At 41.4% G+C, this 12560-nt stretch overlaps 1 protein-coding gene across 1 annotated transcript in view; it reads right to left on the bottom strand.

Moving 5' to 3' along the window:
- Positions 1–5645: 5645 nt before the first annotated feature.
- The window catches only part of RUNX2 (runt-related transcription factor 2), a 130730-nt gene continuing 123815 nt past the window's right edge, over positions 5646–12560 (bottom strand). Inside the window, exon 7 of the mRNA XM_011986848.1 lies at positions 5646–9907. Coding sequence (XP_011842238.1) covers positions 9429–9907 — 479 coding nt within the window. The 3' untranslated portion in view covers positions 5646–9428. The remainder of the gene's footprint in view (positions 9908–12560) is intronic.

Below are 12560 nucleotides of genomic sequence, written 5' to 3'. Positions count from 1 at the left end.
ACCTCCAGAGAATTCTCATACTTTCTGGCTTATTCTCCTGGTGTTCGTCTTAACAGGAATCAGCTGTTTGCCTTCTCACTTATACAGCATGTTGCTGAGGAGAATTTAGCATCTGGCCTGGCTATTATTAAAAACAAGAACATCCTGCTCTGTTGGGAGAACAGCACCACTGGCAATAAAAGGACAGAGATCATTTGCATTCAGGATTCCAGAGATGTATTTCAGTTCAATATCTGTGCTCCCTCCTTCCACCCCTGCTTTCATTTTAAAATTTCCTGATGCATCCATCATTTGCAGCGTGGTCTACTTTTTTTTCTGAAACAGGCACACAGAGACAGAGCATGTTTTTTCCTTTCACTGGGAGGCAGGAATGACTGGAGTTGTTCAAACACGGTCCGTTCCTGCAGTTCCTATGATAAAGTTGAACTACCAGAGGAATTTTTTTTTTTTTACAACTGCGGAAATGAAAAAGTAAACAAGACTGGGACTGCATTGGTATTTAGGCTCCAGCTTTTTGTTGTTGTTTTTGTCTTTCCCTTTTTTTAAGCCATTGGGCTAGGAGCCTGAAGGGACCATATAATATGAAAAACCCTGAGAGGTTTTATTAGCCAATAAAAAAAAACTGAGCTCCTATTAACCACTTAACTCCTTGCTGAAGTTCAAACTTGCTTTCTCCTTGGATCCTTCTCTCCCTCTCATGCCCACGAGGAATGACGGTTGGTTCACCGATCTTTCCCTGCACAACCTGAGCTCACGGTTTGTGCTCCAGAAGGTGTGTTTGAGAATCGTATGCAATAATAATCTCTGTATTTCTCAGCTGTGAAGCCATAAATAAGATTTCTGCAAGGAGCCAAATGTTCTATGCCCCCAAATCTACACATACAAAGGCTCTTTCAGTACTCTACTAAAAAAGAGTAAAGTCATTGTGATTTCTATGATTTAAATACTAAATGATGGTTAGGGAGAACAAAAGTATTTCTAAAATACTAAAGTATTTCTGGGATAAATAATGATCCCACAAAAGGCTCCTCTCCTTTGGGGGCAGAAGAATGAAGGGAAACTCACAGAGAAACAGAAAGTGAAACTGGTCCAACTCTTTCACTGCTGTAGATGGATGGAGTTAGGATACACAGGTGACTTTAGGAAAGAAAGAATGTCAAAGGACATTTAAATCCTAACGCTTTTATTAATTGTGCCACAATTCTATGTGTCATGTGGTTTTGTTGTCTGCTTTTTGCTGCTTTTAAATAAATTTGTACCTTTCTATCAATCCATCATCCAATTGTGTTTTGGGTGTTCTTGGTATTCCCATCTCTCAAAAACACCCTTAATTTCTGCCATTATATACTGTATCTCTAATTCCATGGAGCCTACTCTTTCCTATTTCCATTTTCCACATTCGGGTTAACTCTAGAACTTTTGGTCCTCCCAGAGAAATTTCCTAAGGCCACATGAGCCTGTGCGTTTTTGTGTTCTGGTCCCATTTAATGTTACTGCTGCAAGAGCTACTCCTTGAAGGGCTTGTGTGGAAGAATTTTGCCTTTTTGTTAAAAGCATTTTGCTCTATGTCCTTGATTTCTTTATAAGAATAGCAGGTGGGGGAAATTCTTCCCTTTTTATTGGCTATGGAGTGGGACGGAATGACCTGGAAAGAATAGATAGCAATCAAGAACTGGGCTATGTTTGCAATGCTAAAACACGAAGCAAGTTTTGCAGAAAACCCCACTAAGTCGCCTGACATCAATGCAACAAGATAATAAGAAATGAATTAAAATACATTTTGGTAAAAGTTAAATGTGTTTCCAGAGATTTGATCCCTCTGCTTCCCAAATGGCTGAGCATGTCTGAATAGCAGGGCTGGATTGAGTCACAAGCTTTTGAATAAAAGCTTTACAAAAATTACTAAAAACTCCTTAAATGTTAGCTTCTCCCTGCTCCCTTAACTGACATATCAAGGAGCATCCAGTGTCCATTGTCCCAATAACCTATTTGAAGACAAGTAATTGTTTCTTCATCACTTGTGGGATAAAGGCAGTGCTTTTTTTTTTTTTTTTTGAAGAATTTGCAGAAATAAGCTGAGGCCGAGAAACACTGTGTCTCCTGAGCACGTGACTTTCCCTGAGTGGGTGGCTGTTCAGGTATCCATTCCAAACTTCACCCTCCTCCTTCCCTCCCTTCAGGCATGCACATACCTGTGTGCGCATACACACATACACACACACACACACACACACTACACACATATACACACACCACACACATATACACACACCACACACATATACACATACACATACATATACATGCACACACCACACACACACATACATGCACACACCACACACACACCACACACACACACCACACACATATACACATACACATACATACACATGCACACACACCACACACACCACACACACACACCACACACATAAACACATACATACACATGCACACACCACACACACACCACACACACATATACACATACATACACATGCACACACACACCACACACACACCACACACACACATATACCACACACATATACACATACATACACATGCACACACCACACACACACACCACACACATATACACATACATACACATGCACACACACACCACACACACACCACACACACACATATACCACACACATATACACATACACACACACCACACACACATACACATACACCACACATACGTATACATACACATGCCACACACGCATATACATACACACACGCATACACACCACACACATACACACATGCACCACACGCATATGCACCACACACACAAATGCACGTACACATATGCACCACACATCTACACACACATACATACATACACCACACACACACACCACACACACACACCACATACATGCATATCCCTGGTGTATTACCCTTTGCATCTACAGTGGATCCTTTTCCTTGATAAGTTTTGATTCATAACTTCTGAAAATTTCGTTTCCAAGGCCACCTGATTGAATAGCTACCGCTGAGAAGCCCCTAGGAAGACACAGAGAGGCTTCTCAGGGTCCACAGGAATGGTGTGAGGAAGGAAAGATTCCCTTGCCTTTGCTCAGAACCCACAGTTTAAATCAAGAGTATCAGCTCTCCACATACTGGTTCCTACCTGGCCTTTCTTAAGCACCTTTTCCGGGCTGGAGGAGAGAGACAATGGAAGAGCCGAGATGGGTTGGGAGCAATTTGGAGTATACCTGGGATACATCGGCCTAGGGTGCAAGCCTGATTCCCAGTACCAATACCTGGACAGCTCAGGTGTTACGAACTCTTGCATGAAGACGTCCTCTCCAGCCCCACAAAAACTGACTAAGGAGTGAATGCATGAGGGGTTGCTTGGGATTTCACAGGTGAGCTGGCCCACACTCGCTACAACTGGAACAGCTGGTTGAGGTGTCCTCTGCTTCCCCAGAAGAACTTAAGAGATGATGACAGTGTTATCATAAGCATCCTACCGTTTTAGATACCTCCAAATTGTTGCTTCCTAGGACTGGTCTCTAAAATAATTTTCAAATAGGACCGTGAGGCCAATTGATAGGATTGTTATTGTTAACCGGGTAATCTAGGTACAGGTGATTGCTTATTAAATCAGGCAAGCCAGTACCTCCATTTCTGCAGTGGCTCTTGGCTAGGTCATTATTGTTTACCAACCATTTCCAGAGGGAATGAAAAATTAACTAATGAAGAGCTGTAGGACCTGCTCTCACTGACTGCCAGTGAGGGCTTCTGACATCCTCCCTTGCCTTTCAGACTGTTTTCAAGTCCCATAAATATAAACATGTGGCTCTTCCACTGCGTCTGTAGATAATAACTTCAGGGGGCTTCCTGTTTACATGGCAATACCCATTTCCCAGCCAAATAAACTCTGTGACAGAGACCTGAGGTGTTTATTGGGCCAGTCCCGGCTGGGATTGAGTTAACAGGAAACACCCACTCTTGCAGAAATGCCTGATGATTAAATATTTGGGGGATAGGGGACACCAGGGGTCAAAAACACTGCAGAAATTGCTTTCTTCTTCCGCCCGTCGTTTCAGTGAGAAACAGGCCATGATAAATCTGGCCAACCAATCCAGGCTTAACAAAGACCCACAGCTGGGCTGTTCACTGGCTGCACAGCCCATGTTGCAGAGAGGAGTGAAGAAGTGCAGACGAAAAAGCCAACAGCAGCCCTCACAATACATCCAAATCTTGGGGTGCCGTCAGGTGAAGGGATGGAAAAGGCTGATGTGTAGCAATCACTGGGAAGTCCCTCAGCCTCTGCCTGGCTACTCTAATTTAATAAACAATGTATTCTCACATCAGTTCTGTCAATAAAGGCTCTAGCTCAGTGGTTCTCAATCGGTGGTGATCTTGCCACCCAGGGAACATTTGGCAACATCTGGAGACATTTTTGACTGTCATAACTAGGGAAGTGCTACTAACATTTAGTGGGTAGAGGCTAGGAATACTGCTAAACATCCTACAATGCACGGGACAGCATCCCTGACACACACACAAAAAGAATTATCCAGTCTGAAATGTCCATAGTGCCAAGATCTAGCCCAACGCCTTTTCATAAACCAAGAAACTGAGACACAGAGGAGTAAAGGGATTTGCCCTAGACCATCCTGCTGGAGAAAACTGGAGACAGAAAGAAAGCCACTGTGACCACTTCCCTTGTGAATGCCCTTTAAAGTCACACAGATGTTTAATTTTTTAAAAAAATAAATAAATCTACATCCTCAGAGTTGCAGACAAGTTCCCTGGCTTAAGCTCACCCAAATGCTTTCAGGACATTTCCTATTCTTGCAATTTAACTATTTCCAAGATTTCTTAGAAAATAGTGCCAAAGGGTTAAGAATGAGCAGATCTTCAAGGTCTCTAACTCTCCCTATGATGTGGGTCAGCTTGGCCACTGGCTGACCTTCTCTGCACCGTGATTTCCTGGGTCCTTATTTTAGAATTGTGGTGAGCCCAAGCATTCAGAAAGCACAGGACACAGAAAAAGCAACTTTTCTACCCTAGGCCTTCAACCTTATCGCAAGTGGGGGAACTTACCAAAAATAAACAATGGCCAAGGGGAGAAAAAATCTCCAAACTATAGTTATGTTCACTAGGAGAATTCTTCTGAGGCTATAGCCCGCCAGGCCAAGGTCCATTTTTACTCATCCTTGGGCTTTGGGTGACTTTATTTTTAAGAACCCAAAAGAGATGTGGAAAAGAAAACAGACTAGCCTACGTCTGGGCTGCCTGAGATCTTCTGCTGAGAGCCAGAGGTTCACTTGCGGGCTGTGTTTATGTTCCCAAAGATGAGAATCATGAAGCCATCAAGACCGCATCTATACCCCTGATAGGTCCCACAGTTGGAATAAATGGCCTTACTCAAGGTGAGCACTCCTTCCTTCAGACACAAGCTGGTAAGGAAGTGAGTTCACTGCTAGATTCTTTGCCCACCCCTCTCTAGGAATAGGACAAAACAAGACACCGTTTACCAAGATTTTTTTTCTTCTCCCCAGTAATATAGCATCTCTTCTCTTAACAAGCCCTGGCAAATGCCCAGGTGTAAGCAGGAGTAGACATCAGACTAGGGAGAAACCGTGAACAAGAAAAGACCCAAGGTACACACATAACAAAACCAAAAAAGCCATTTTATTGAAAATTAAATTCAAACTTCAAATTAATATTACAATCATGAGAAAAATGCCAAATAATTCAATTTACAGTTGCAACATACAATACAAATAGTCCCTTTGAAGTTAAGAGTAAACTCATCCACAATCATGACCTGTGGCACAAAGCGGAATTTTTACAATATGTGCATGGAAAGCAATTCTTGGGCAATAGCAATTGGAAAAAATAAAAAGGAAAGCTTGTATTTACACAAAATGCTACAAATATTTTTGTTCCACAGAAACCTAAGAATGGTAAAGCATATCCAAAAGAAATGGAATTTTATTCAGAATACCTAAGAAATTATTGTAAGTTATGGTTTTGGCTGATATATTTCAAAGTACTGCATTAAAAAGCAAACAGTTATTTGTAAACATGAAGTAAACAAACATCTAAAAAATTCTCACACAGAAAATATTTTTAAAATGCATTCGTTTTCTAAAAACAACAAATTCAAGGTTTGGAAGAATTATCTTTTATTATTGTTTTTTCAAATACCATAGGTATAATGGTTACTTTTGCTAATGCTTTGTGTTTCCATGTATTAACCTGGAGTCTGGGCAAGTCCCTTTCCTTGGAATGGAGGGAATCCTTAAAGCCGTACACACATCTCCTCCCTTCTGAATTTATCACAGATGGTCCCTAATGGTGTGGACTTCTCTGCTCATTTTGAAAGGGCCCTGGCAGGGGAGAGGCGGTGAGACCATCTAAAGAGCAAACGATAGTTAATCTGTCGAGTTTCTCAGTTCCAGGCTGAATGTTATTCCACTAATCTAAAACCAAAGCTGTGGTACCTGTTCTGGAATTCTGACATGGGTTAAAGTTTGTGAGACAACTGAAATGGATAAAAATGTGGCTGCGTTGATCACACTATACATTCCAGCAACGTTTGTGCTACATAGAGAAGCACGCTATTTTAATTCCCAGGCACTAGCACATGGTTCCACAGTAGTAGTAAGACTTTGCTTGGGTCTTGAAATCACAAATCAAACACACGACCCAGTGCAAATTAAGGGTTCAGTTAAAAAAAAAAAAGAAGAAGAAAAACAAAATTTTAATCCCTAGACCGAAAAAGGGCAGAATTTGTTCTAAGAAATGTGAATTACCCCCATTGGGGTGGTTGGAGTGAGGGTGGAGGGAAGAAGTGCTTGAATTTTTCCCAAGGAAAAAAAGCTTCTAAAGTGTTTCTGGGTTGCTGCCTGCAGCCACTATAGTAACATTTCAACACAAAAGCGTCCCTAAAGTCACTCGGTATGTGTACTGTAAACTTAAAAAAGCCCTTTTAACATTACAAAATAATGTACAAATATAGTACCTTTTTAATTAAATAGGATGCAGCTGGCACTGGCGGTAACATTTTTATGTCAATTAATTAAAATTGAAATGTGTAACCAGACACTGGCTTTTTTAAGTGCTGCTGAAACAAACACATATTTTACACTTACAAATAAATGGACAGTGGTGTGCTTCAAGCTACCACACACAAACAATAAATAGTATCAATTACTACTTCCATCTTACTTAAGTAATAGAAAAGTGGCTTATTTATCTAAGCATACTTGGTATACAGCCTTTAGAAGGCAAAGTGTTTTGTTTTCCCATCCATTTTTATTAGAAGGAGTCAGGATGAATTCCAAGGGAGACTCCCAGGCAGGAAGCACAGGTCCAGCTGCCCCACACGCTGTCCTGCAATGCTGGGTGGCCTAAAAAGGTGGGTTTGAGAAGGACCAGAGAACAAGGGGGCCGTTAGGGGTTGAAGGCAAATCTCTGCTAAATTCTGCTTGGGTGGGTGGAGGATTCCAATGAAGGGACCCTGACTTTTCAGGGAGGACAGCAGGGATTGGCCTGGTGGTGTCATTAGACGATCCTTGTTTAGATTAAGGATTTGCACTTGGAAATCTGCCATGTGACTGCCAGGAGTGGTCAAAGTGCATGCCACAGAAGGGCTCTAGCTCAAATTCGTACACAGTAGTAGACACCAAACTCCACACACCCTTGCCCTCCTTGGCCCTCCATTGTAAGAAATACAAATGTCAAAGGCTGTCTGTAGGTCCCCACGGGCCATATGTCCTCTCAGCTCAGCTACCTGCTGGAACCTGGCTGCGTCTTCAGAGGACCTACTCCCAAAAGACAGTGATGTCATTCTGCTCCTCTAAATGCAAATTCTGTGGAAAGTTGCCAGTGGGGCCTTGGGTAAGGTAGATTGGGCTTCCCCTGATGTGTTGTTTGGTAAGGCTGGTTAGTTAAGAGTCCCTGGTGCAATTTTGCTCTCCTGTACTAGGTGTCTCATAATTGATCTTCTATCCACATGTGTGGCTTTAAGCTGACTATGTCTTTGCTATGAAGCCTGGCGATTTAGAGTTTTGCTTAACTATGAAACCACAGAACATTTTTCTGTAGTTCAATGATTTACTTGTGCTTGTCTTTTTAATATGACAAGAGTCATAATTACCCCAAAGAAATTAGAAAACCACATCACTCCAGCATTTCATGCTGATAAAGGGCTAAAGGTTGTTTTATAAATCCCTAATTATTGCTTTAAAAGGCAAAGCTGTGTTAGAGGCATTCAAAGATCTGAAAGAACTAAACATAACATTTCCTTCATACATCACAAAAAAAATCTATATCTAAAATGTTTGGAGATGGAAGTATTTTTTAAAATCACATTGTGCCTGGATGAACTGAAATTGCTTAGCAATATTTCAGATATGGCTCTAGACCACTGAAGAAATTTGTTATTTAATAAAGAGCACTTTTAGAGACCGAAGTCAACATATCAATACACTAAGAAATGTTTCAAGGGTCCAAATGTCATTAAATAATTATAAATATATCTTTAAAGTTATATGACCATTCACGTTAGCAAGTTACCTCAGATTTTACACATATTCATAATTTAAAAAAAAAGAAAACAAATAACACATAGCCAAACGCAAACACTATGTATACCAGTATGGCTATAATAATGTATTGCCATTTTCAGTTTTGCATAAAAGGAAAAGGCAGGTTTTAGGGATGGGATTTATTTTTGGTTCAGTGGGGAAAGGGGAGGAGGAGTGTTAAAAAAAAGTAAAATAAAATAATCTATCCTGATCAGTTATTTTTGAAGTCACTTTCTTAGAGCATGGAAAAAACAAACAAACAAAAAAAAAACGAACCCAACAGTTCAGATGAGGACCTGCAGCATGTCTGAAAGCAGAAATTGGAAGAGTTATTCTGAATGATGGTACTGTGATGGAAGCGTCCATTCTACCTCATGTCCCTTTAGTGCACCTCAACTGGTTTTGTAAGCTGTCTGCGGAGGGCACTGGTCCATACACAGCTGCCACTGTGAGGGTGTGAGGTTTCAGAGCACAGAGAGGAAGCGGCTTTGCTCTTCTCCCTCCTGAACCTGGAGTCCACCTCTCTGAATTGGCATATGAACAGGTTATTGATGATAACAGACCAAACGACAAAAACAAAAATACCTTTTCCCTTCTTTGTTCCTTTGTAAAAGTACGTCTTAAATAGTAAACAATCTGAAGCTCAATTGCGATTGTCTCTCTTGAGCCTTCTGCTTCTCAATATCTACCCTCTTATGGCTGCAAGACCATGACTGAGTGAATGAAAAATCTTCTAAAAAATAGGCACTTTGTAGAGAGCTAATCGATATACATATATATGCACTCTCTCTATATATGTATATATTGATACGTGTGGGATGTGGCCCCCAGATACCACTGGGCCACTGCTGAGGAATTTCAATATGGTCGCCAAACAGATTCATCCATTCTGCCACTAGAATTCAAAACAGTTGGGGAACTGCTGTGGCTTCCATCAGCGTCAACACCATCATTCTGGTTAGGCAAATTTGGATTTAATAGCGTGCTGCCATTCGAGGTGGTGGTGCATGGCGGAAGCATTCTGGAAGGAGACCGGTCTCCCCCCGGCACCATGGGAAACTGATAGGATCCTGACGAAGTGCCATAGTAGAGATATGGAGTGCTGCTGGTCTGGAAGGGTCCACTCTGGCTTTGGGAAGAGCCGGGGTAGGGTGGTGGCAGGTAGGTGTGGTAGTGAGTGGTGGCGGACATACCGAGGGACATGCCTGAGGTGACTGGCGGGGTGTAAGTAAAGGTGGCTGGATAGTGCATTCGTGGGTTGGAGAAGCGGCTCTCAGTGAGGGATGAAATGCTTGGGAACTGCCTGGGGTCTGAAAAAGGGCCCAGTTCTGAAGCACCTAAAAATTATAACAGAAGATGGAGGGAAAAATCTGTAAATATCAATTAAAATAATGATAGAATTGTTACAAGAAAAAAAAAAAAAAGAAAACTTTAGCTTTCCCAAAAAGGAACAGCAAGTCACAAACAGACCTTCAAATGCACCAGTCACTTTACAGTCTTTTTTCCCCCACTTTGTAGTCTTAACAGCATTGATCCTTAAATTTTTCACCCCAGAGAATCCCAGAGGGCTTTAAAAACCCACATGTGTGCCAGGTCAGTGTGTAAACCAACCCAACACTCTGATCACGTAGGTTCACTCACCAGACTTTAAGACCAAATCCTCATGGATTTTTTTTCTCTTTTTGTTTCTCGTTGCACTTTAGATATTTGAAGTGAAATTTTTACTAAGTCAGACAGGTTTATTTTCCTCAACTCAATATAAAGAAATTCCAAAATAATGTCTTATTGTTATTTACTCTTGGCAGGCTCCTTCATCATGAAGGAACATCAAAAAGATAGCTTATCATGTTCCTATCATTTCCTTTAACGCCTTAAAGGAATTTAAAATCTTGTCAGAAGTCTCATCTTAGCAACAGTGAAATCAAACCAGAAACTCATAACTTCTCTGGGGGTGGACAGGGAGGGTCATAAGCTACTAGATCAGTCGGTTTTGAAAGTGGGAGTTAGGAGGCACAAGGGGGCTTGGTACCTTAGGAATCACTGCATTTCAAGTCTTGATGGGAGACTTGTGACCTGATTTAGGCCAGGTGCTGACAGTAGCGGTTGCGAGAGGCTCGCTGCCTAGGGGAGATTAAGAGGAGGGCACTCCCCACCCGTCTCCCAGGCCCCAGCACCACATCCAACAGAACGAGCTTCAAGTCAACTTGAAGCAGTAACCTGAAGGCAAAGATGGTTTTCCCCTAAAACGTGAAGCCCTTCACGTCTAAAGCTAACGGTAGGCCTCCTTAATAGATGTTTCTGGTGCCGAACTTATGAAACCACCGTTATACACCATTTCATGTGGAAATCAGTTTTCTGAAATGCTACAATCTTGTAGTTGTGATCTTTAAAGACTGGGTTTATTATTTTTCTAGAATTGACAGAATTGTGACAAGCCCTTTTCTAATACCAGTACTCTTGTTAAGATATTGATCCCTTCTAAAATATTTTGATTATTTGGATCTCATATATTTGTTTTCCCTACAGCTTTTAGCTATAAAGGAAAGCACTAAACAATTCTTTAATGAATGGGTATTTCTTCACCTCATTTTTATTCAGACCTTGTTCTCGGATATTACAATGTTTATTAAGGGAATAATCTGAACACTTTTCTTTAAGGGTGCTGACTGAAGGTTGTTAATTTTTGTTAAAATGCACACTGCTTATAATCTTCATAAAATGCAAGGGTTAAGTGCCATGATGTGCATTTGTAATATAAAGTGACTCTTTAAAAGCAACATATAGTTAACAAAATTTACAAATCGGACAGTAACAACCAGACAGCCCAACCCAGCCCAGCCCTGCCCAGCCCAGCAATTGTTAAAAGTCTCACCTGCCTGGCTCTTCTTACTGAGAGTGGAAGGCCAGAGGCAGAAGTCAGAGGTGGCAGTGTCATCATCTGTAAAATGAGGGGGATGAGCTCTAAGTTCCCTTCCAGCTCTAATGTTCTATGACCATGAATTCCAAGAGAGAAGGAGAAGCAACAGCCTTAGGGGAGGGGTAGACAGAGAGGTTCCCATGCCTCATTAGTATTTTTCCAGAATCCGCAGGCCCATAAGCAGAGGGTAAAAGCTAGGGAGCAGCTTCTAAGGCCAGAAGCAAACACTTTCAAGATGAAGAACCAAAACTGACATAGCCCAGGCAGTCACTCTCTGCTTTTCATAAATTCTTCCATCCTCAACTAGCCTCTACCTATTCCTCCCCAAAACGAAATTCTGACAAGCTTAAGTTTAAAAATGTGGAAGCAGTGATTACGACAGAATCAGAAATGGGAGCAGATGCGCCACAACATCTCCCCCGCCCAATGCTTGTGCCCTGCCTCGTACAATACAGAGGCCAAATGGAGGCCACAGCTGTTCCTCAGGCAGCCTCTGCATTGCAGGGCATCCAGGTGACCTTGAGCTGGCAGAACTAATAGCGATGGGCAGGTCACTTCTGTATGCATTAAGTTCAATAGTTAGATCATATAAGAAAAACCAGAATAATGTGAACGGTGTGTATCAGAAAGAAGTCGTACTTAAAACCCCAATGTGTGCCCCCTGCAGAAGCATGGAGTTCACACAGATAGACACGTTAATGTAAAAACTGCTTCTCAGGTGTATTTGTACTTAAAATACACTGTAGTAATAATTACAATTCCGTATGGTTTCACTTATTTTGATGCAGAAACCTCATTAAAACTCTTTATGTGGGGCCCTGGCAGTAAACTCCAATATGGTTTTGAATTTACTCCTCCCCCCTCCTTCCTCTCAATTTTACCTGATACATTTTGCTGATGTTTTTATTGCCCATCACACGCCAGGATCACTGTACCTTTTTGGTTTATAGATGCTAGCTAACACAAATTGACATTCGTTTTTCAATTAATGAGCTCTGGTTATGGTTTATAGAAAACAATGCAACAAATTTCCGCTAGGTTTACAGTATTTTAACCAATCACTTCTAGGCATT

The sequence above is a fragment of the Mandrillus leucophaeus genome, unplaced genomic scaffold (assembly GCF_000951045.1).
Source record: "Mandrillus leucophaeus isolate KB7577 unplaced genomic scaffold, Mleu.le_1.0 Scaffold3, whole genome shotgun sequence".
Classification (NCBI taxonomy): Eukaryota; Metazoa; Chordata; class Mammalia; order Primates; family Cercopithecidae; genus Mandrillus; species Mandrillus leucophaeus.
This window is presented reverse-complemented; position numbering and strand designations above follow the sequence as displayed.